The following is a 25556-nucleotide window of genomic DNA, read 5'->3' on the forward strand; positions in this document are numbered from 1 at the left end:
TGTCAAATGCCTTTTCTGCATCATTTGAAATTATCATGTATTGTTTGTTTTTCTTTCATTAATAAAGTATATTACATTAACTGATTTTCTTACTTTGATCCACTCCTGCATTCTTGGGATAAATCAAATTTGATCATGGTGTATATTTCTCTCTCTCATTTTTTTTTTAAAGATTTGTATTTCCCCCTCCCCCCCCCCCCCCGCTGTGTTTTGCTGTGTCCATTTGCTGTGTGATCTTCTGTATCTATTTCTCTTTTTTGTCTTCTCCTCTTTCTTTCACCTCTAGGATTCAGAGGGATTTGATCCTGGGGACCTCTGATGTGGAGAGAGGTTCTCTGTCAATTGCACCACCTCAGTTCCTGGTCTCTGCTGAGCTTCACTGTTTGACTCTCCCCTTTGTCTCTCTTTTGTTGCATCATCAGCTTTCTGCATGACTCATTTGCACAGGCTCTGGCTCACAACATAGGCACACTTGCTCTTCTTCTTTTTCATCAGGAGTACCCAGGGAACAAACTTGGGTCCTCCTATATGGTAGGCGGAGGCCTTATCACTTGAGCCACATCTGCTTCCCAATTTCTTTTAATATGCTATTGGATTGGGTTTGTAGAGATTTTGTGTTCATGAGGGATATGGGTCTGTAATTTTCTTTTCTTGTGGTATCTTTATCTGGGTATGGTATAAGGGTGATGTTGATCTCAGAAAATGAGTTAGGGAATGTTCCTTCTCTTCAGTTTTTTGGAAGGATTAGTTTTCATTCTTCTTGGAATGTTTGGTAAAATTCACTATTGAAGTCATCTTATCCTGGGTTTTCTTTGTTGATGGTATTCAGTAATTTACTTGTAATCGGACTTTAGAAATCTCTTTCTTTTTGAGTCAATATTTCTAGTTTGTGTGTTTCTAGGAATTTTTCCATTTCATCCAAGTTATCTAATTTGTTGTATATGGTAGTTCATAGTATCCTCTTAAAATCCTTTTGTTTCTGTGGGGTTGGTAGGAATGTCCCCCCTTTCTTTTTTTTGTCAGCCTAACCTAGAGGTTTGTCAATTTTATTAATCATTTCAAAGCAATAACTTTTGGAATCATTGATTCTCTGGATTCCTTTTTTGTTTTCTATGTTTTTCATCTTCTCTCTAATCTTTAATTGCTTCCTTTTGCTAACTGTTTATAATTTTCTCTTCTTTTTCTAGTTTCTTCAGTTTTAAGTTTAGGTCTCTGATTTGAGATCTTTCTTCTATTTCAAGGTAAGCAGTTAGAGCTATAAATTTTCCCTCTCAGCACTGCCTTTGCTGCATCCCATAAATTTTTGGTATATTGTATTTTCATTTTTTTTTTACCTCAAGATATTTCTAATTTCCCTTTTGGGTTCTTCTTTGACCCAGTGGTTTTTTAAGAGTGTGTTATATAATTTACACATATTTATGAATTTCCCATTCTCCCTGTGTTACTGATTTCTACTCATTCAATTGTGGTCAATGAAGATACATTGTATGACTTCAATATTTTTAAATTTTTTTTTTTTTTTTTTTTTTTTTTAAAGATTTATTTTTATTTATTTAATTCCCCTCCCCTCCCCCGGTTGTCTGTTCTCTGTGTCTGTTTGCTGCGTCTTGTTTCTTTGTCCGCTTCTGTTGTCGTCAGCGGCACGGGAAGTGTGGGCGGCGCCATTCCTCGGCAGGCTGCTCCCTCCTTCGCGCTGGGCGGCTCTTCTTATGGGTGCACTCCTTGCGCGTGGGGCTCCCCTACGCGGGGGACACCCCTGTGTGGCAGGGCACTCCTTGCGCGCATCAGCACTGCGCATGGGCCAGCTCCACGCGGGTCAAGGAGGCCCGGGGCTTGAACCGCGGGCCTCCCATGTGGTAGACGGACGCCCTAACCACTGGGCCAAAGTCCGTTTCCCAATATTTTTAAATTTATTGAGACTTTTTGGTGACTTAACATATGGTTTGTCTTGCAGAATGACCCATGTACACTAGAGCAATATATATATTCTGCTATTGTTGGGGAGATGTTTTCCATGTATCTGTTAGCTCTAATTGGTTTATAGAATCGTTAAAGTCTTGTTACCTTATTACTCTTCTAGCTAGATTCTATCCATTATTGAAAATGGTGTGTTGAATTTTTCCTGCTCTTGATGTAGAATCATCTATTTATCCCTTTCCATTTGTTAATATTTGTTTCATTTATTTTGGGGCTCTATTATTAGGTACATATATTTATAATCATGTCTTCTTGTTGAATTGTATATTATATAGGGTCCTTCTTTGTCTCTTGTAGCAGTTTGATTCTTTTAAATTTATTAATTTAGTTATGTTGGCAAGACTATTTTGGTTGTATAACTCCATGCTGAGGCACATGATGTCAGGTTGTGTGTCCTTTTCAATGTTAGCATCATTAGATTCTGCACTTTAGGCTGTTCCTAAATTTAAATTTTGTCCTTCTCTTGCTGTGCATCCATCAAGATGGAAAGTTGAAAGCACCAGTGTTAGGCCAAAATCATTATGATGTAAAACAACTTTGCACTTCTTTTCTTCCTTGGTTTCTTATTTCCCCTTTGTTTTTGCTTTTGAGGTTTCCTTCCTTTTCTGGAATCTTGACAATACTTTTACAGATGTATTTTTCATATTTTTTGTGTGTGTTTTAGATGTTTTAACCAAGTCTCCTTTTTGGGTTATCTAGTTGCTGTAATCAAACAACAAAATAGGAAGTCCCAGTAGATTATACTTTTCTCTTTAGTTGGCTGTAGGTTTATCCAAATATTTATAATTTCACAAAATTTCCCTACCATTTTCCATAGTTTCCTTCTAACACCTTGACCTTCAGTCTTCTTGAAACATGGTCCCTGATTGAATGTAAACGCAGAAAAAACCATTTTGAACCTTAGGATCTTTAGCATCTGCTAAATGCCTATTAATACATTTTAACTATCCTTCTTCTAACCTCATAGACCACATATCCTGTCAATCTGCCATCATCCAACCAAACTTCCCAGTTTCTTAACTGATAGTCTAAGGTCATGTATATTAATAGAAGAAAAGCTAAAAAATGTGACTGTTTAACATAATAAAGCCTCATGTGAAAGTGGATAATATTGTATATATGAGACTGTTTTTTACAAAATATAATTACAAATAAAGTAGAGAGATGGAAACAGAATAACAAATATGTATGGCAGGGGAAGCATAGAGAGGTTGAGAGGTGATGAGTTTCTTTTTGTTTGTCTGCTTTTTGTTTATTATTATTATTGGAATAAAGAAAATGCTCTAATAATGATTGAATTGATGAATGCACAGCTATGTGATTACACCAAATACCATTGATTATATACTTTGGCTGAATTTATGCTTTATTAATAGATATCAATAAAATTGATTTGCTTTTTAAAAAATGTTTAAGAACTATTTCCTGATAATGATTTCGCTTAAACTACGAAGACAGAAAAGTATTGTAAATCTTGCCCTGTCTGGAAATGTATATTTGGACCAAATTTGCTTTCCATTGAGTTTAGTCATCCAAGTCCACAAACTGGAAATTGTGTTTTCTGAAAAAATACAAAACTGTGTATTATAATAAATATGTAGAATAACTGAGGCAAAAGAAATGTATTTTTAACATAAAAGAAGCATTTCCCATTAAATAATAACTAATTTTTGTGACCAGTTTATAATTTTCAAGGCGATTTTTTATGTTATTCCATTAAATCCTTTCTAAACCCACTTTATCCCACAAACAATGGTTTTCCAAAAATTTCATCATCTATAAAGTAAAAGATTGGGATTCAAGCCTATACGTCTACCTTTTGACCTCTGTGCTATTTCCATTCTACAGTCCTGAGTAGACTCTCATCATTATGTTGTTAAAATCATTTGCTGTCTGATTAAAAATACTTCTTAGAGACAGACTCTTAATTTTCAGTATGCATTCTTCACAAATTATAAGTCATTTTCTTTCCCATAAGTCATTTTTAAAGCTGAGAACTAAGTGATTATGGGTACCACTGCTCATGTAATAGATAAGTTAATTCCTGGAAAATGTTTTACTTAATGTGACATTTTGAAGTTATTTTATGAATCCCAGAAAGAAAAAATGTTATGTTCTTGACCTAATCTATTCCTGTGGATATAGGGCCCTTTTGACTCAACTACATCCATGAGCCATGCAAGTTGGGTCTCCACCCTCTTATGGGAGCTTTATGTAAATTGAGACCCAGAGAGAGACACACAGAGAAAGGAAGTCACCACTTTTGACCTAGCTTTGTCAGAGATAATCGAGATTCGCTATCAACCAAAGCTTAAGGACAAAGCTCCCAAGAGGCTGGATCCATGCAGCAGCTCAAGGTTGGAGTGATGAGGCATATACCTGCTGGGATAGCCCACAACTGAACTTGGAGAAAAAGTGGAACAACGGAGACTAAGGCCTGGAAAGAGATAAACCCTATGCCTAATTGCCCACAGCTGGTCTCCAGGAGATGGCGAGTCCAGAAGGGAAGACAAGGACCTTGGCTGAGATTGGCCTCCATCTTTTCCGTGTGGAGGACACCAGGATCACCAGTAGTTGACTTTGGTGAGAAAGCATCTCTGCAAATGCCTTGATTTGGACATTTCACGGCCTCAGAACTGTAACCTAATACCCCAATTAAAATTCCTATTACAGAGGACTTCCACGAAGATGGCATCAGAGTAGGAAGGCAGGGCTCAAGTCTCTCACAAAAACAGTAGAGAAAGAGCTAAAAGCTGTTTGAGGTTCAGCAGACGAGGACAATGCTGTACAACCCCCAGGAGGGCAAGGGACAGAGAGACAAAGACCCAGTAATGACAACCGTGAGTTACTAAATCCCCACAGTGGCCGAGAATGGTACCTATCTCCCACCCTCAAGGCACACAGCCTAGATAAAACCCGTGGCTCACTGCAGCCGACTGAGAGGAGAACAGACATCTTCCTCCCTGGGAAGAGGGAGGGTGCAGCAGAGGATGGAAAGTGATTTTTCTTCAGTGAATTTGGCCAGCAGAGCCCACTTTGAATCTCAGCTCTGGCCTGACAAGAATCACAGGCAAGCGGAGGCTGAAAGAGACACCTCCGTGGAAAGATTCACTGACAAGCACTATCCATTAGCCAGCTGGGAAACTGCAAGGAGGAAAAACAGCTTTTAGGTCTTTCCTGTCCTGAACCCCTGGTAGAATATCTGCATCCCATTAGTGAGTCCCAGGCCCGGTTTCAGTAACTTAAGCTAGGCAATTTAAAGACTCAGAATAAGTTGAGCCAAAAATCAAAGAAGAGCCATGAAACAAAACACTAGGCAATAGAGAAAAATGGACTGTTAGAATAAATTCACCAACGTATTCAGATGCCTATACTTCAGCAAAAAATTGTAAGCCATACGAAGAAACATGAAGAGATGACCCAGCCAAAGGAACAAACTAAATATCTTGGATAAATTAAAGTGTAAAAAGATAGACAGTAGTAAGATATGACAACAGAAAGCCAAAGGATAAAATGGACAAAGTAAGTAATGCCTTTACAGTAATAACATTGAATGGCAATGGATTGAATTCCCAAAAAGACACAGACTGACAGAATGGAAAAAATATATATGAACCATCTGTAATACTGTCTACAGGGGACCCACCTCATACATAAGGACACAGCCAGATTGAAAGTGAAAGGTTGGAAAAAGATACTCCATGCAAATAGTAACCAAAACAAAGCTGGAATAGCAGTACTAATATCAGATAAAATAGATTTTAAATGGAAAGCTGTAATGAGATGAAGAAGGTCAATATATAATATATTAATAAAAGGGGCAATTCATCAAGAAGAAATAACTATATTAAATATTTATACAACTAACTTGAGTGCCCCAAGATACATGAGGCAAGCACTGGTAAAACTAAAGGGAGAAATAGGTATCTCTGTAGTAGTAATTGGAGACTTCAATACACCACTTTCAGCACTGGATAGAACATCTGGACAGAGGATAAATAAGGAAACAAAGAATTTGAATAATATGATAAATGGACTAGACTTAACAGACATTTATAGGACATTACACCCTAAAATAGCAGGATATACATTCTTTTCAAGTGTTCATGGATCCTTCTCTGCGATAGACCATATGTTAGGTCACAAGACTGGTCTCAATGAATTTAAAAAGATTGAAATTATACAAAACACTTTCTCTGATCATAATGGAATGAAGCTGGAAATCAACAGATGGAAATGGGAATATTCACAAATATATGGAGATGAAACAACACTTTTAAATGTGGTTCAAAAAGAAACTACAAGAGAATTCAGTAAATATTATGAGATGAATGAAAGCAAGAACACAATATATCAAAACCTATGGAATACAGCAAAGGCATTGCTGAGAGGGAAATGTTTAGCCCTCAGTGCTTACATTAAAAAAGAAGAAAGAGCTAAAATCGAAGACCTAACTGCATGGAGGAACTAGAAAAGGAACAGAAAACTAATCCCAAACCAAGCTGAAGGAAAGAAATACTAAAGATCAGAACAGAAATAAATGAAATTGAGAGCAACAATAACAGCAAAAATAGAATCAACAAAACCAGAAGTTGGTTCTTTGAATAGATCAACAAAATCAACAAAACCTTAGCTTTACTGACAAATCCAGAATACCAAAGAATGGGTATTATGCTGTTTTGGGGTATAGTATTCTGTATATGTCTGTTAGCTCTGCTTCATTTATAGTTTTGTTAAAATCCCATTTCCTTTTTGATCTCTCTAGTTGCTCTATCCATTATTGAATGATATGTATTAACTCTCCTACTATTAATGTAGAACTGTCCACTTCTCCCTTCCAGTCTGTCACTGTTTGCCTCATATATCTTAGAGTTCTGCTGTATGGTGAGTATATATTTATAATTGTTGATTTATCTTCTGGTTTAATTGACTATTTTATCTGTATGTAGTTCCTTCTTTGTCCCTTGTAACAGTTTTTTACTTAAATTCTACTTTATCTGATGTTAGTATAGCTAACTCAACTCTATTACGGAACTATTTGTGTGGACTTTTTTTCCTCCATCCTTTAACTTACCATCTACTTGTTCTTTCAATTCAAGTATGTCCCTTATAAACAGCATATAGTGGGGTCATCTTTTTTTATCCATTCTGCCAATTCTGCCTTTTGACTGAAGAGTTTAATCTGTTTACATTTAAAGTGGCTACTGAAAGTACAGGACTTTCTTTGTCATTTTTCTAAGCTTTTTATAAGTTTTATACCTTTTTTGTTTCTTCAATTCGTCCATTACTACTTTTTTTAGTTATTTCGTTTTTGGTAGTGAGCAATTTTTTACTCCTTTCTCATTTCCTTCTGATACTTTTTTTTGTTTATCATTGGACTTAAATTTAACATCCTGAATCTATAACAGTCACATTGATTTGTTATCAACTTAGCTTCAATAACATACACAAACAGTGCTCTTTTACCTCTCTATTCCTCCATCTTTTTGTTTTACTTTTTACAAATTATATCTTTTTACATTGTATATTCAAAACCATAGTTTTAGCATTAATTTTAATGTGTTTAAATTTCTAACTGGTAAGAAGATAAAAGTGGCTATATTAAAAATACAATAGTATTGGCATTTATTATTACATCTATGTGGTTATCATTACCAGGAATAATTGTTTTTTTTATGCTACTTCAGTCTTTTGTGCTGTGTCCTTTCTTTTCAATCTAAAGAACTCCTTCTAGAGAATTGGATGTGGCTCAATCAATTGGTTGCCTGTCTACCATATAGGAGGTCCAGGGTCCAGAATGCCAGCCTGTGTGAGAAAGTTGCCTTGCTCAGGAGTGCTGGCTGATGCAGAAAGCTAGCGCAGCAAGATGATGCAAGAGACACAGGAGAGAAAATAAGAAGACATAGCAGAACAGGGAGCTGAGGTGGCGCAATAGAGTAATCGCCCCTCTCCCATTCTGGAAGCTCCCAGGATTGGTTCCCAGAGCTGCCTAATGAGAATATAAGCAGACACAGAAGAACACACAGCAAATGGACAGAGAGCAGACAATGGGGGGTGGAGGTGGGGGTGGGACTGGGTGTGGGTATAAATAAGTAAATAAATCTTGTAAAAAATATAAAGAAAGAACTCCTTTTAGAATTGTTTGTAGGGCAAGTCTAGTGGTGACATACCCTCAGTTTTTGTTTTCCTGGGAATATCTTAATCTCTTCCTCAGTTTTGAAAGACATTCTTGCCTAATGTAAAATTTGCGATAGGCAGTTTGGCTTTCAACACGTCAAATATTTTGTCCCACTGCCTTCTTGTCGCCACGATTTCTGGTGAGAAATCTGCATTTAAGATTATTAAGGCCCCTTGAACAGGCTTTTCTCTTGAAGCTTTCAGAATTCTGTTGGTCTTTGGTATTTTACAATTTGATTATAATGTAATATATATATAATATATATATAATATAATATATCTCTCTTAGTTTATCCTGTTTGGGGTTTGTTGCACTTCTTGAATATATATATTCATATCATATATTAAGTTTGGAAAGTTTTCTGCTATTATTTCTTTGAATATTTCTTTTGTCCTTTTTCTTTTCCTTCTGTACTCCCATTGTATCGACTTTAATCCATTGTTAAAGCTATCTATGGAATTTTGTATTTCAGTTATTATGGTCTTAAAGTCCAGTATTTCTTTTTGTTTCCTTTTTATAATTTCTTTCTCTATTGAGATTCTCAATTTATTTATTTATTGTTTTCCTGATATTCTTAACTTATTTCTCCATGTTTTCCTTAGGTCTGCATTCATAATGACATGATTTTTTTAATGGTTTTTGTCTGGCATGTCCAAAGTCTGGTTTTCTTCAGTGTTAGTTTCTGTAATTTTATCTTGTTCCTTTGAATGGGCCATTATTTCCCCTTTCTTTGTCTTATAATCTTTCGTTGCACATTGTACATTTTTATATTCTAAAGTGTTTACTCTGATGTTTAGTCTCTGAACTGTTTGTTCCTTAAATTTGTATTCAGCTAGTGACATGGCAGAGCTTTCCTTGAGTGCCATTTGTGATCAAAAACAAATGAAAGTTTAAAAAACAACAAATTGGCAAATTGCAAATTGGCTTTGTGTTGATTAGTGCTGTCATTCAGAATTCAACCCTCCTCCCAAGAAGGTCATCCCTGTTTGAAAGCTCAGGGTCCTCTGTCTTTTCTGAGCATTTGTCTTGTGGTGGGCATGAACTGCTGGCCTTAGGAATTCCCCCTTTTACTGGAATCAGAATGTCCCCTCTGCTATCTTTGAAATAAGCTTTCTTCTCCTTCAGGATACCCTATTGTATGTCTTGAGACATTATTGCCTTCCCCCAATGATTTCTTTGTACCGATTTGGCAGTTTGAAACCTGATTATTCCTGCAGAGCAAGTTCTACAAAAATGAGCCAAAGAGGAGTTTCCTGGCTCAATTTTTCATACATGCTTACTATCCAGTAAATTGACTCCAACGTATAGGTCTCTGGTATGCTCTTAGATGTTACTCTGAACACTCTGGAACAGGGCCAGCGATCCACAATGAGAACATAGACTCACTCTACCTCCCACAGGGTAGAGATGGGAAAGTGACCTGCATATACTCTGAGTTTCTCCTACTGCTTTTAAGTTGTGTTTTCTTGATTGGGCTCTTGAACTGTTTCTGCAATCCTTTAACTTATCTGGAGTTGACAGGAAGATGCCTTTGTAAGTTTTTGTGAATCATGCAAAGTTTCTTTGGGGTATGAGTCATCTTACACATCTTGGTCCACAGAAGTCTGGACTAGTTTTATTTCCTTTTAACATTTTTTTTTTCTTCTGGTTTTTATATGAATGTAAAACTAGCCTCTTAGCATATGGAAGTGTTCCTTTGCCTTCTCTTTTTTGGAAAAAGATTGTGAAGAATTATTATTGATTTTTCTGTAAATGTTTGGCAAAATTGAGTGGTGAAACTGAATCTGGTCTTTTTTCTTGGATTGCTAATTAAATCTCTTGTTATAGGTCTATTGAGATTAAGTCCCTCTGGTAGTCTATGTCTTTCTCGGAATTTGTCCATTTAATCTAAATTATCTAATTCATTTCCTATAGTTGTTCATAGTATTCCCTTTTAATCCTTTTTTATTTCAATACAGTTGGTAGTAATAGTCCCTCTTTCATTTCTGATTTTAGTAATTCGTGCCCTCCCTCTTTTTCCTTTGTCAATAAAGCTAGCTCCTTCCTTCTATTTGCTTTGGGTTTAGTTTTACCTTCCTTTTCCAGTATCTCATGATTCAAGGTTAGGTTATTGATCTGAGATCTTCTCTTTTGATATACATGTACAGCTATAAATATCCCTCTAAGCACTGCTATTACTGCATCCCATATGGTATGTTATGTACGTCTTCAATTTCATTCTCTGTAAATTCTTGTGATTTCTCCTTTGACCTATTGGTTATTTAGGAATGTATTGTTCAATTTCCTCTTATTTGTGAATTCATCGATTTTATTTCTGTTATTCTTTTCTAATTTCATTCCATTTGTTTGGAGAACATACCTCATATGATATCTGTCCTTTTAAAACTACTGAAGTTTCTTTGCTGCCTTAGTGGAGCATTTATCTTAGAGAATATTCCATGTTTGTATGAGAAAAATGTATATTCTGTTGTGTGGCGTGTCCTGTAGATGTCTGTTAGGTCTAGTTGATTTATACTATTGTTCTAGTCTTCCTGTTTCCCTCTAATATTCCTTACTGAACAGAGTATTAAATTCTCTATTATTTTTGAATTGTCTATTTCTCACTTCAATTTAGTCAGTTTTTATTTTATTTATTATGAACTTTCTTTTATGTTTATATGTAATTGTTATATGTTCCTGATGGATTAACCCTTTTATCATTATAAAATGTCTGTCTATATCTTCAGTAACATTTTTTTCCTTTTAGAGTCTGTTTTAGCTGATATTAGTATAACTGCTATAGCTTGCTTATTATTGGTGGTTTCATAGGATATCTTTTTTGTGGTATTTATGTTCCTTTCTTTTTCTTTCAACCTAATTTTTTTTTTTTTTGGCTTAATACAGAAATTCATTAGCTCACTGTTTCAGAGGCTAAATAGCTTGTTTCCTCCCAGGATCCACATCTTCTGGCTGGCTAGCAATCTTTGGGATTCCTTGACTTTTCCATTACATGGCAATGCACTTGGCAGTGTCTTCTATCTCTTCCAGATTCCAGTTTCTGGCTGCTCCCCCATAGTTTCCTCTCTTGCAATCTATTTTTATATTTAAATCCAAAGTATAGCTCTTAAAGAATCTAGAGAAGTATTACATGGACCTTTTTCCTTAATCTAGTCTGTCAATCTCTGCCTTTTGATTGGATTGTTTAATCCATTCCTATTTAATGATATTATTGATAATATTTAGATTTATGTCTCTCATGTTGCTTTTTGTTTTGTATATGTCTAATACTTTTTTTTGTTCTTCTGTGTCTTTACACCCACCTGGATGTCTAAAATAAAAAAGTGAGACTGATAAATACTGGAGAGGTCATAGATAAATTGGCACCCTCATGTATTCCTGGTGGGAATGTGATATGGTATAGTCACTTTGGAAAACAGTCTAGCATTTTCCCAAATGATTAAACATAGAGTTACCACATAACTCAGCAGTTCCATTCCTAGGTAGATACTCAAGAGAAATGAAAATATATGCCCATATTAAAATTGAACATGAATGTTTATGGTAGCATTATTTATAATAGCCAAAAAGTGAGAAACAGCCAAATGTCCATCAACTGATGATTGGATAAACAAAATGTGAGATATCCATACAATGGAATATTATATGGTTGTAACAAGGAATCAAGGAATGATGTGCTAATATATGCTACAATTTAGGTAAACTTCTAAAACATGCTAATTTAGGGAAACTAGTCCCTAAAGATCACCAGTTGCATGATTCATTTATATGAAATGTCCAGAAGAGGCAAATCTATAGAGATAGATAATAGAGTGTGGTTGCCCAGGGCAGGGGGAGAGGGAGTGGCAAATAACTACTAAGGGGCAGGGGATTGGGGGGATAACAAGAATGTTCGGAAATTAGTTATGATCGATGCCCAACTTTGTGAATATTAAAAACCACACTTTAAATTGTACACTTTAAAAGCAGAAATGCTTTTGGTACATGAATTATATTTTAATAAAACTGTTACTATTAAAAAGCATATTAAAACAACAGTAAACCACTATGTGCAGGCTATGAGAGTTGTAAAAATGAAAAGATTTTATGATCTTAGTACTATTGATGAGAATGTAAATTGGGACAGTCTTTACTGAGTAACATGGTAACATCTCTCAAATTTTAAAAAGCATATGCTTTTTTAACTTAGCTATTCCATTTCTAAAAATATATTCAACAACCTATCTAACATAAACTCAGATAGAGGGATATATATATATAAATGTATATTTAGATACATCAGCCTACAAAAATATTCATTTGTACATGCATAGAGTTACATGAAGTTATTAATTTTTTTAACTGTATAAAAGCTAGATGCAGCCTGTATATCCATCATTAGGAGATTTCTTAAGTACTTTACAACATGCTATACAATAATGGATCACTATTCACGTTATAAACAGTGCTTTATTATAGTAATACATTGCCTATATAATTTTAATACTAAGTAAAAATATATATGTACTTTAAATGTGTCTTAAGACATGTTTTATAGGACAAAATTCTAGCTGTGTCATAGTGTATATAATATCCAATTCATATGAATAAAAAAGGATATATACATATGCTAATATACGCATAGGAAATCTATAGGTGTATATTAAAGAAATGGATAGCAATTATTCCTGAAGGATAAAATAGTACAGATGCAGTGTGGAGTAGAGGAAGGGGGCTTGAGGAAGAAGAGGTAGGTAAATTTTCTTTTTCCTTTTTACTCTTTTATTAACTCGTTTTATGATACTGGTAATAATTTCCTTGAAAACATTACATCATATTAACACTTTTTATTTTGGTTTTGGTTACAGCTTTTCATGCAAATTGAAGCTCTCTTTCCACAGAAATTTGGAACATGGACTGACTATGCTAAAAGATATTGTAATGCACGTATCAGGTATGACAAACTATTTTCTGTAAGCTTTTATCCTAACATTTTTACAGTGATCATTAGACTTTATTAGTTATTCTTTGTTCCAGTATTTTTTTTTTAAGATTTATTTTATTTATTTCTCTCCCCCTCCTTCCCCCTCCCCCCTGTTGTCTGCTCTCTCTGTCCATTCACTCTGTGTTCTTCTTTGTCACTCGCATTCCTGTCAGCGGCACCAGGAATCTATGTCTCTTTCTTTTGCATCATCTTGCTGTGCCAGCTCTCCGTGTGTGTGGACCACTCCTAGGCAGGCTGCACTTTCCTTGTGCAGGGTGGCCCTCCCTGAGGGGTGCACTCCCTGCGTGTGGGGCTCCCCTATGTGGGGGACATCCCTGTGCTAATCAGCACTGTCCATGAACCAGTTCCCTGCACTGGCCAGAAGGCCCTGGGTTTGAACACTGGACCTCCTACATGGTAGGCAGATGCTTGATCAGTCGAGCCAAATCTGCCTCCCTGTTCCAGTATTTTTTAAACTTGTATTAGGTATGGAATCTTTTCTTCAAATAAAATCTTATGTGGATGACCTATATGTAAAATAAATGAAAGGAATAGATAATGAAAAAGCTTTTCTTTCTTTTATTATTTGTTTCCACTCATTTTTAAATTACTTAATTAATTTGTTTTAACTACATAAATATGCACATTTTACACAAATGAAAACTAAATGTCCTTTCCATGCTGTGAAGGTTAGGCTAATGTGCCTCCCAGACAACTATTCTGGATCCAAATAACCAATATTGGCAGTTTCTTGTATACCTTTCTGGAGATAGTCTATGCATAAAGAAGCACATATGATTGTATTTGTATAATATTTCATTTTTTCTACACACATAGTAGCATAATCTGTGCATTGCTTTGCAGTTTGCTTTCTTTACCTAATATGTATTGGAGAGCCTTCCGTATCAGTTACTAAAGGAACTTCAACATTCTTTTTAAATGCTGCAAAGTTTCTTACTGTGTGGATTCACCATAAATTATTGATGCAATCTATTATTAATTTGTAGTTTATAGCTGTTGAATGTAATTTAGCAATAAATGCCTTTGCACATGTTATAAGGTATATTGTAGTGGTTAAGAGCTACTTAAGTTACAGGTAAACCATACCCATTTTACCTTCACTTCCACTACCAGATATGTCATTTTAGGCAAGTAATTTTACCGCCCCCTAGCTTAGTTTCTTCAGCACAGAAAACTGAGAGTACTTTTGCCTTCTCCAGAGAATTATTATGAAACTTAAATTAATATTTATAAAGGGCTTAACCAGTGAGTGGTACATAATGAACACTCAGTAATTATTAGCTATTTTGATAGTTCATGTCTTACATAAGGGAATAAATCTGTAAGGTAAATTTGTAGAAGTGAAATTGCTATGTGAGAGGGGATGTGCATTTTTTGTTTTACAGATTTTTTTCACATTGTGCTTCACAGAACTTGTACCAATTTATAGTCCCAGTCAGCAGTGTATAAGATTGTTTCCCCATGTCTTGTGAACATGTTGAAGTATCAGCTATTTTATTCCTGCCAATCTGACAGTAATTTTAATGTATTTGTTATTGTTATTAAAGCATTAATTTGTACTTTTTTTCTCTCAATTTTCTGTGTCCTTCATTCTTCTTTCTGCTACATTTATAGGCTTTCTTTTCTTATTAATATATTCGAAGTCTTTTTATAGTCTAGAAATCAGCTTTTTGTGAAAGGGATCACTCTATTTTTTTCTCCAATGTATCCATTTTTGTTTTTCTTTTCTGCAATTCCCTAAAATAATTATGCATGGTTATGGTGTTCTGATGCTTTTTAAAGGGTTGCAGAGCACAGAAATAGAATCTTTCCAAATTATTTGTTAAAGCCTATCTAACATTAACACCAAAATTAGACAAGATGGTACTTATTACTATAAATGCAGAAATCTGAAATATTAGCAAGTAGAATCCAGCAACTAATTAAAAGACCTAATATATTGACTATTTTCAAATGTAATTCATATCAAGAATGCATACATGGTTTAATATTAGGAAGTCATTTGATCATTTAATTAAAAATTCTGCATTTTTGAGTAAAATTTTTAATAACTATAGGATATGTATGTGTGTATTTACACATATGTACACTCACTATACTTATGTATATTTATATTTTTTCTCTCTCTCTCTCTCCTTCCCCCCCCCCCCCCCCCCCCGCCAAGTTGTCTGCTCTCTGTGTCCATTCGCTGTGTATTCAGCCCAGGAATCTGTGACTCTTTTTGTTGTGTCATCTTGCTGCATCAGCTCTCTGTGTGTGCAGCGCCACTCCTGGGCAGGCTGCACTTTCTTTTGCGCTGGGTGGCTCTCCTTTCAGGGCGCACTCCTTGAACATGGGGCTCCCCTACACAGGGACACCCCTGCATGGCATGGCACCCCTTGCACACATCAGCACTGCGTGTGGGCCAGCTCCACATGGGTCAAGGAGGTCCTGGGTTTGAACCTCGAACCTCGCATGTGGTAGGCAGATGCTCTATCCGTTGAGCCAAGTCCACTTCCCTTATATATATATTTCTAAATGTGTTTGTGTGTTAATGTGAACAGATGTGTATATGTGAGTGTTAATTTCAACCCTAAAGCCACCACCACATGAATCACTAAAATCAAGGCAAAAATGTTAATAATCACTACAGCTTAGCTTTATTCTGGAGGTATTAATCAGTTCGGTTACACTAAAGAAAAAGAAAAGGTAAAAATTGGAAAGAAAAAGGCAAAATTATCATTATTCTGTTGCTATTATTTATTTGGAAGAGCTAAGAAAATCAAAAATGTTCATGTAAAAGAGAATTCATGCAGGTATCTTAGCAAAAAGTTATTAGTGATATGTCATATATCCCTCTTGACACAAATAGTAACTAGTTTTAAAATATAATATAGAAAGACATCCTGTTTACAATAGCAACAAAATGATGTACTGCTAAAAAATCCACCTAAAAAGAAATTTAGCAATAAGTGAAAAACTTTAAAAATTCTACCTAAGGACATAAAAGACAAAAAAAATAAAAAAGCATATGCCCTGATGAGAAGATTTGATATTATAAAGATTTCACTTATTCCTAAATTTATCTATAGACATAAAATCTATATCCAGAGGAAAAAAAGATTTTGTCTTTGAAAATTGATTCTAAATATCATATGAAAAAACATACAAGCCAGAGATGTCAAGAAAATTAGGAAAAAATAAAGTATTGAGGAAAGGAAAAGGGTTCCTTTCTCTTTTTCTTACACCAAAATAAATATCACATAAATCAAATGCTTAAACCTTATTAAATAAAACCATGGGTAAAACATAGAGGAATTCTTTTATAACTTTAATGTAGGAAAACCATAAAAAACTGGATGCATTTGATAACATAAAAATTTAAAAGGGGTCTGCCCTTTAGAACATACCACATACAAAGTAATGAGAGAAATATTTAACTTAGGAAAAATTATTTGCATGTTGCAGATTACAAAGGATTAATTTCTTCAATTAATTTCAACAACTGAGAAAAATGGACAAAAAATTTAAACTTGAAATTTAGTTTTAAATATATATATCTCATAAGAGAAATTCAAATTAAAACTACAATAAGATACCATTTTATACCTATTATAGTTGCAAATATTGGAAAGTTTTTATAAAACACTATGTCAATGAGCATATGAGTAAACAAGCAAATATTCCAAGAAGAATTAACACAATTAATATAATTACTATTATATAATTACAGACCAATATCCCTTATGAATATAGATGCAAAAATCCTCAACAAATTCTAGCAAACCAAATCCAACAGTACATTAGAAGAATTATATACCATGATCAAGTGGAATTTATCCCAGGCATGCAAGAGTTGTTCAACATAAGGAAATCAATTAATGCAATATACCACATTAAGAGAACAAAGGGAAAAAAAACAATCATCTCAATTGATAACAGAAAGACATCTGACAAAATCTGAAACTCCTTCTTGATAAAAACACTTAGAAAACTGGGAACAGAACTAAATTTCTTGCAGAAACCGTAGGGCACAGTGGAACCCAGTTTGAATGTTTTTAGTTCAACTATCCAGACTCAGTTTGAGTACACAGCTAGCTGAGAGGTTTGTGACAAGAGACCAGTTATCAATGGCATGGGATCTGCACATGCAGATCTACTGAATTATATCCTGCTTTTTGTTCTACATTGGAGTGTGTTGTTAGCTAGAAGCTCCTTGAAGGCAGAACACTTGCCCTATAGAGTGTTATAATCCCTGTACAGTATATTGAAATCTCTTCAGGGTTTGTTTCACTGAATGCTAGCCCTGTTTTTTTATCATGTTACTTCATGATATGGATGTCATTCACTTGCTAAATTCACAGGTGATGGCAAGCTTTTTTCTTGAAAAACTGATGCAGTGTTAAAAAATAATCAGACCTGGTGGACTTGGCCCAGTGGTTAGGGCATCCGTCTACCACAAGGAAGGTCTGTGGTCCAAACCCCGGGCCTCCTTGACCCGTGTGGAGCTGGCCCACGCATAGTGCTGATGCACACAAGGAGTGCCGTGCCGCGTAGGGGAGCCCCACACGCAAGGAGTGCGCCCCGTAAGGAGAGCCGCCCAGTGCAAAAGAAAGTTCAGCCTGCCCAGGAATGGTGCCGCACAGATGTAGAGCTGACACAACAAGATGACGCAACAAAAAGAAACACAGATTCCCATGCCGCTGACAACAACAGAAGTGGACAAAGAAGACGCAGCAAATAGATACAGAGAACAGACAACCGAGATGGGGGGGGGGCGGGGAGGAGAGAGAAATAAATAAATCTTTTAAAAAATAATAATAATCAGACAAATATTTTGGAAGAGAATATCTGACAATTTAGATACAGAGCTCTTTAAGTTTGTAGGGTTGGTTTAAGTGACTTGAAAAATCTTTCCCAGTCATTCAAAGTCTTGGTTGTCTTCATACTGACTTTTATCGTGACCAAAAGAGAAATTATTTTTCTTAGAATGAATGAGCTATTAAGAGTTCTTATATAGCTGATGCTATAAACATTTATTTTACTACTTTCATGTAAAAGGGAAAAATTGAACAATTTTAATGAAATTTGGCCCATTTCTATTAAGAATTTTAAATTGATACCACTTGATATTTTGGGGTGATATGTTATATATCAATACAGAGTTTTAAGTTAGTTTTTCTAGTGATAGAAGGCTTAATTAATATAGTAAAATCAGTTTTGATTTAGTTATAAATCCACTTGGATGCTGGTTTGGCCAAAGTAATATCTCATTAGTGTTTACCAAGTGATTTTTCTTAAATCATAAAATGAAAATTACAGTAATTTTGATATAATTCCATAAATTAATATTCAGTAGCAACCATTGAGAAAACTGTTAGTTCCCTATGCTCTGCCTCCTTCTAAACAGAATCCTGATTTCATTTAGGTATACATATAGGTAGGTATAGGTGTATGTGGTTTATGTCTGTATATTCATAGAACACAGGGGAAGTTGACCAGTTTCATTGGTGGATTCTGGTCAGTCTAAGCCAGTTAGAACATAGCATTCTATAGATAACTGTTATTGGTCTGGTGTTGGTCATGCCTAAACATACTGAAAGGATGTTCCAAGGGTGAGAACAAATTTATTCTTAAGCCTGGTGTAAACAGGAAGCATGTTGTCCTACTTGTTGCTAGCAGCTGTCTTCTGATCATGTGAGATATTATGATTGGATAAGGCCAGCCTATTGGATAACACAGTGGAAAGGTGAAATGAACCTGGGAATCAGCCAATCCATTAGCCTGCCCGAACTCTGAATTTCCTGTTATGTGTGCTAACAAATTTCCTTGTTATTTAAGTTACCTTTGATTCTGAGTTCCAGTTTCTTGCAGCCAAAGTCAGGTTACTGGTAAAGCATTCCTAAATACTCATTTTGTTTCCATTATAGACCTTTTTAGCTTATGTTTTAGATATTGTTGGGAAGCCCATAATCACAGTTCTCACATACTGTAAATGCCAAAAGTTTGTCTACATTAAACAAACATATTTACTAGACATATCTTTTGGGGAATAGAAAAACATTAGTGGTTTGAAAGCATTGTCTTCTTTTGTTTTCTGATTAGGACTTGTTATATTACAATAGAAGTGTGTAACTTCCTTCATTGCTCATTAATTCAGGCATTGATTCAAAGAAAGACTCCTATTTGGGAAATGTTTTACAATTGTAGAGATTGTATTTATTTCCTGTGTTCTAGAGTAAGCCGATTCAAGATCATTATCAGGGTTCTCAAAAGGAATTTTTTTCCAGGTTTCATTTAAAAAGTTTTGTTATTCCTTCACTTCTTTACCTTAAAAATACTACGTTTACATAGAGTCTGATTCAGATCCATGCATTTCCTGGCATTTTAAGTTGGTCTGTGCAGTGTTATATTTTTCCCATAATGGTTTGGTGCTCTGAGGGTGTCATTTTTACACTATAATTTTGCAGATCTGTATTTTATATTTGAAATGTCATGATTGTATTCAAAATAAAGTTAAGTGAAACTTGAGCAAGCAAATATAACTTTGCCTTTATAAGGTTTATTAAATATCTAAACGATGGCAAACAGAAGTATAACAATGAAATGTGGTTTGGAGATGAGGAGTCAGGGTTTAGGTAACCACCTGCCTGATTTGATTTGAGAGACACAGAAAATATTACCCAGCCACAACATACCATATCCAAAATGCCTACCATCATTCATTCCACTGGAATATATTTAGAGGAAGCTATAAATACAAATATGATTTGGGAAAGGCAGCACATTCATTGTCAAACATTAGCACATTGAATGCTCAATTATTTAGCTAGAAAAAACTTTAGAGATCATTCAGCAACCCCCCTCCGCACCCACCAACTCATTCTATAGACACCTGGTAGGGTTAAATGACTTGCCATTTATTTGACTTTAGCTTTTTTTTTTTTTTTTTTCACTTTTTCTGGCAGTAAGCAAAATTTAGGAACTGGTAATTTAATAAATATTCTTTGACACACAACAAGTTGACAAATAGATAATCCAGCCAGGAATCCTGTTATCAGCACCCACTCTCTTTCAAAGGCACACTGTTTTCCTCCCTGATGTCATACTTAAAAGCTAGGATATCCCAGCCTATCTAAATAGTAATTTATGAAATTTTCTTAACTTTCTTTGACATTGATATTTCATGCTTGTTCCATCTTTTAGGAGAATTAGTTGTCTGAATTTTTATGAAATGGGAAAATGCCATTTATAGCCATTCCCAAAGAGTGTTAATTAATGGGTCACTGTCAACTTCATTATATATCCTGCCATAACCCACTGAATGTACTGGGGGAGAGTGTAAACTACAATGTAAACTATTATCCATGTGGTGCAGCAGTGCTCCAAAATGTATTCACCAAATGCAATGAATGTGCCTCAATGATGAAAGAGGTTGTTGATGTGGGAGGAGTGGGGGTGTGGGGGTTGGGGAGGTATATGGGGCCTCATATTTTGTAACATTTTTTGTGATCTATTAACTTTTTTAAAAGATAACTTAAATCATAAAATTAAATTTTAAAAAAAGAATTTATGAAGGAAATAAAGAATGAAAATAGTTGCAAATGCAGGGGGGAAAAAAGACACATCTTTTATGGAATGAAATTGGACTTTGTCCTTACCACTGTCTACTTCATTGTTCTTACCCATGGCTACACAGAGTTCACATCTATTCCATTTGTTAGTGGCTCAAATCTGAGAGAAAGAGTTAATATTCTAGACAATAAAGATAAGCTTGAAAGATAACTAGATGAATATTAATTAGATAAATTCTACACTCAGGCTTAGAAAGTCTGCTTTGTATAGAAGGGTGATACAAATAGGTTGGAACCAAACCTATTATCAGCAGTTTGGTTCCAAAAGACTTCTACTTTTGAATAACCCTAGGCTAAAAAGAGGTCAATGGTATGTCATAACTGATTTTAAAAATTTAAAGTAATATAATATTAGAATACATTAATCAAAGTAATATCTAGAAGATGGGCTAGTCCTACTCCACTCATTGATTAGATTACACCTGGAGTGTTGATTAATTTTGAGTTAATACATTCATACAAAAAATACAAGGAAGCAGATGTGGCTCAGGCAGTTGGGCTCCTGCCTACTACATGGGAGGTCCATGGTTTGGTTCCCAGTGCCTCCTAAAGAAGTCAGTGAGCTAGAATAATGGGCACATATGGCAAGCTTACACAACAAGATGATGCAACAAGAGACAACAAGAAGGAAAAAAAAAGAGACACAACAAAGCAAGGAGCAGATGTTCCTGATGCCTCCTAAAGAAGATGAGCAAGACAGTGAGCTGACACAACAAGATGACGTAACAAGACACAAGAAGAAAAACATAATGAGAGATACAGCAAAGCAGGGAATGAGGTGGTTCAAGCAATTAGGTTCCTCCCTCCCCCTCCAACATTAGAGGTCCTGGGTTCAGTTCCTGGTGCCTCCTAAAGAAACAAGATGAACAGACGCAGTAAGTGCAAACAACGATGGATGAAGGAGTAGGGAGAAATCAATAAAATCTTAAAAAATATATATGTATAGGGGACCTGTAAAATGCATGCCTTGTGCTAGGAATCAAGTATCAATGAACAAGACCTTCATGGTGCCAGCCTTCAATAAGTGTTCAAGGCAGACATTATGAGGTTATTACAATAGTGATGGTGTCATGAAAGGGAAGTAAAGGAAGTTGTGGCAGAGAATACCAGAGTGAACTAATCAAATTATGGAGGCCAAAAGAGACTTCTTGTGGGAAAGTAATGTTTATTTACATTCCAGAATCAGGGAATTTTTATGCTATGGCCCAGAGCAAGAGAGACTGCTATGCTGCTGAGGAAACAGAAGCCAGCCAAAGAAGAGGGTGCCAAAACAATGACAGAGTTAGACTGGGATCATGTAATACAGAATCTTGTTCTTCTTTATAATGGCAGTAAGAAGGTTTTGTGGGCTTTTTTGTTTTGTTTTGTTTTTTAAAGATTTTTATTTATTTCTCTCCCTTTCCTCCCCGCCCACTGCCCCATTGTCTGCTCTCTGTGTCCATTCACTGTGTGTTCTTCTGTTTCTGCTTGCATTCTTGACAGCGGCACTGAGAATGCCTTTTTTTTAGGACTTCTGTAATTTTATTTGCTTTCCATAGATAATATACATGTTTCTTGTTCTCCATTCCTCCTTCTTTGTGTTCCTATAATTTTTTTTCCTCTCTTTATTTTTTTTAAATGTTACATTCAAAAAATATAAGAGGTCCTTTTTGTTGTGTCATCTTGCTGCATCAGCTCTCCATGTGTGCGGTGCCACTCCTGGGCAAGCTGTTCTTTTTTTTGCATGGGGCGGCTCTCCTTGCAGAGCTAACTCCTTGCTTGTGGGGCTCCCCTACACAGGGGACACCCCTGCGTGGCACGGCACTCCTTACACACATCAGCACTGCGCATAGGCCAGCTCACCACACGGGTCAGGAGGCCCTGGGTTTGAACCCTGGACCTCCCATGTGGTAGGTGGATGCTCTATCACTTGAGCCAAATCTGCTTCCCTGTGTGGGGTTTTAAAGCATGAAAGAGACATGCATGGTTAGATTTATAAGTTTAGCTTGCTATTTTTTAAGATGCTATTTTCACATGATTCAAAATATTCTAAAGCTATATAAGAGTATTAAATACATTGAAAAATCTCCCTTTCACCTTAGTTCCATCCTTATAGGCCACCGTATGTTATTTTTAGTATCTTTCCACAGACATATTCATATTAAAGCAAATTCATATTTTTACACAGATGGTAATATAAATATTCACATTGTTTTGTTCTTTACTCTTGTCCTTTTTTTGTACACATAAGGAACTTCCTCTTTCTTTTTTATGGCTGCATAGTATTGTATTTTGGGGAATATATCAAAATTTCTTGAGTGGTAGGAAATTGAGAGAATTTGCTACTGATGACAAATTTTCTCTGTGAAAAGAGGACTGTCATGTTCAGAGAAATGGAAAAGTGGGGGATTAAAGTTTTGATGAATGTTGACATAGCTTTAAATGTTGCCACATTGGATGAATGAAACAATGAGATTAGTGTGGTAGGATTGTTATGCAGCACTGAATGCCCATTTCAGATCAGCAACTCTAGATTTATAGCAGAACCAGTCTACTCTAAGGTACAGTTTCCCCACACCCAGCAGCCTGGGGACAAACTTTAAGCCAGCTTCAAGGGATCAGGATTTTTTTCTACAGCTTTGGATGCTTAGTGGGACAAGGGGATTTAGGCTATATTGATAAGAACAGAGTTCAGGTATGGACTCAGAAATCAAAACAGGGTGAGGAATAATGTGAAAGTCGGGAGGATATTATGGATGTGAAATGGTGGAGCAGTCAATTGAAAAGTCCTGATGAGCTAGTAAAGAAATAGTGGGTATATTGAGCAAGTGGGCTAGAGGACAGGGTAGTAGAGAGTGAAATGCCTGCATTTAAGCAGGGGAGCTATGACTGAGGCCTGGGTTATTGCCGTAGGAGTGGAATGATTGAAGTATACTGAAGAAGTCATTGGAGAAAGAGTATAAGGAACTGAGAAGGAACTAAAAGTCATTTTAAGAAGCATGTTACCAAATGAAGCATATCTGGGAAAGGGTCATCAGAATAATGAGGATACCTCATATTCAGTTCTCCAAATGCCTAATATTATTGATTGCCCACTATATTTAAGACATTATTTAAGAGCTGCCGGCAATAGAAAGATGAGTAAGACATAGTGCTTGCTATTATGAAGCCTATAGGAATTTGAAAAAGAGAAGACCTAGGGGGAAGAAGTCTTTAAATATTTAAAGATCTGACATTTTAAAAAATAATTAGATTTCTGTCTTTGAGGTCCCAGAGGGCAAAACTACTAGGAATTTAATGGGAAACATAGATTTGGACTTAATATGAGTAAAAACTGTAAAAATAACACCATAACAATAAAAATGGAAAAGAAAAATACTACCCCAATCTACTATACTTAAACTGTTTTATTTTTTCTTTATTTCTACCCTGATCCTTATATGTAATAATTTTTACTTAGTTTTAATCTAGCCTAGATGTGATGCAATAATCTCCTAATTTTTACTTAGAAGCATTACCGTGTCCCATGCTTTAACATTATCTTGTAAATTGTTTATTTTTCCTTTATTTCTACTAATTCAAAGATAATTTATTGCTTTTGGAAAAATGATTCATGCTTTTTTTAACCAATCAAACATAGAGAAAAGACTAAAGAAATTAAATAGAAATCCACTGAAATCTCACTGTGCAGGGATAACCACTATCAATGTGTTTTCTTGACTTTTCCTGCAGAAAGCCTCTCTGTTTAGGTATATAAGGATAGATAGATGATAGCTAACTATGTAGGTGGATGGATGGATAGATGGCTACATAAATAAATTAATTTTACATAAATAGGTCCATACTGTACATGTCCTTCTACCTATGTGTCAGTGTAGAACATTCATGTTTATATAGTTTTTGTATAGTTGTACGATTTTTTAAACAGTAGTTACCTTTGTTGCAATTGATGAAAGATTATTAAAATGGTTCTAGCTGTCATCCATTATTTATGTTAAATGTATTTTTCTTTTTTTCCACCCTGTTACTTCTACCTCATATTAGTATCATACATTTGTTATATTTCATGAAAGAACATTCTTATACTCATACCATTAACTATAGTCCATCATCTATAATTGGGTTCACTGTGTTGTAAAGTCCTATGTTTTATCTTTTAATTTTTATTCTAATAATATATACATGTATATATTAAATTTTCCTCTTTTAAACAAATTCAGCTATATAATTCAGTGCTGTTGATTACAGTTAAAATAATGTGCTACCATCATTGTCCATTTCCAAAGCTTTACCATTAGACTAAATAGAAATTCTATACAAGTTAAATAGCAACTCCCCATTCACTAACACCAGTCTACCTCCTAGTAACCTAAATTCTAGATTCTAACTCTGTGAGCTAACATTATAATTAGTTCATAACAGTGAAATCATACAATATTTGTCCTGTTTGTGTCCAAGCAGGATAAACTCAAAGGGCTTCATTCCTTTTTACAATTGAATAATATTCCATATTATGTATATAACACATTTTATTTCTAGCTTCATTCTTTTATGGTCAGAGAAAGTACTTCATATATTTCAGTTTTTTAAAATTTATTGACACCTCTTTTGTGACCCAACACATAGTCTATCGTGGAGAATGGTCCATGCACCCTTGAGAAAATGTATATTCTGATCTTTTGGAATGCAATGTTCTGTATAAGTCTGTTAGGACTAGTTCATTTATCATACTGTTTAAGTTCTCTGTTTCCTTTTGATCATCTCTCCTGATGTTCTTTCTATCAATGATAGTGATGTATTTGAACCAATGTTACTGTGAAGAATATTG

The 25556-nt window shown here is 35.1% G+C and overlaps 1 protein-coding gene across 4 annotated transcripts in view; it reads left to right on the forward strand.

Moving 5' to 3' along the window:
* ZRANB3 (zinc finger RANBP2-type containing 3) overlaps positions 1-25556 on the forward strand; it is a 362849-nt gene that overhangs the window by 198882 nt on the left and 138411 nt on the right. For all 4 annotated transcript variants that reach the window (XM_058301088.2, XM_058301086.2, XM_058301085.2 and 1 more), the window contains one exon: positions 13000-13085. In XM_058301088.2, coding sequence (XP_058157071.1) covers positions 13000-13085 — 86 coding nt within the window. The remainder of the gene's footprint in view (positions 1-12999; positions 13086-25556) is intronic.

Source organism: Dasypus novemcinctus, chromosome 7 (genome assembly GCF_030445035.2).
Source record: "Dasypus novemcinctus isolate mDasNov1 chromosome 7, mDasNov1.1.hap2, whole genome shotgun sequence".
Classification (NCBI taxonomy): domain Eukaryota; kingdom Metazoa; phylum Chordata; class Mammalia; order Cingulata; family Dasypodidae; genus Dasypus; species Dasypus novemcinctus.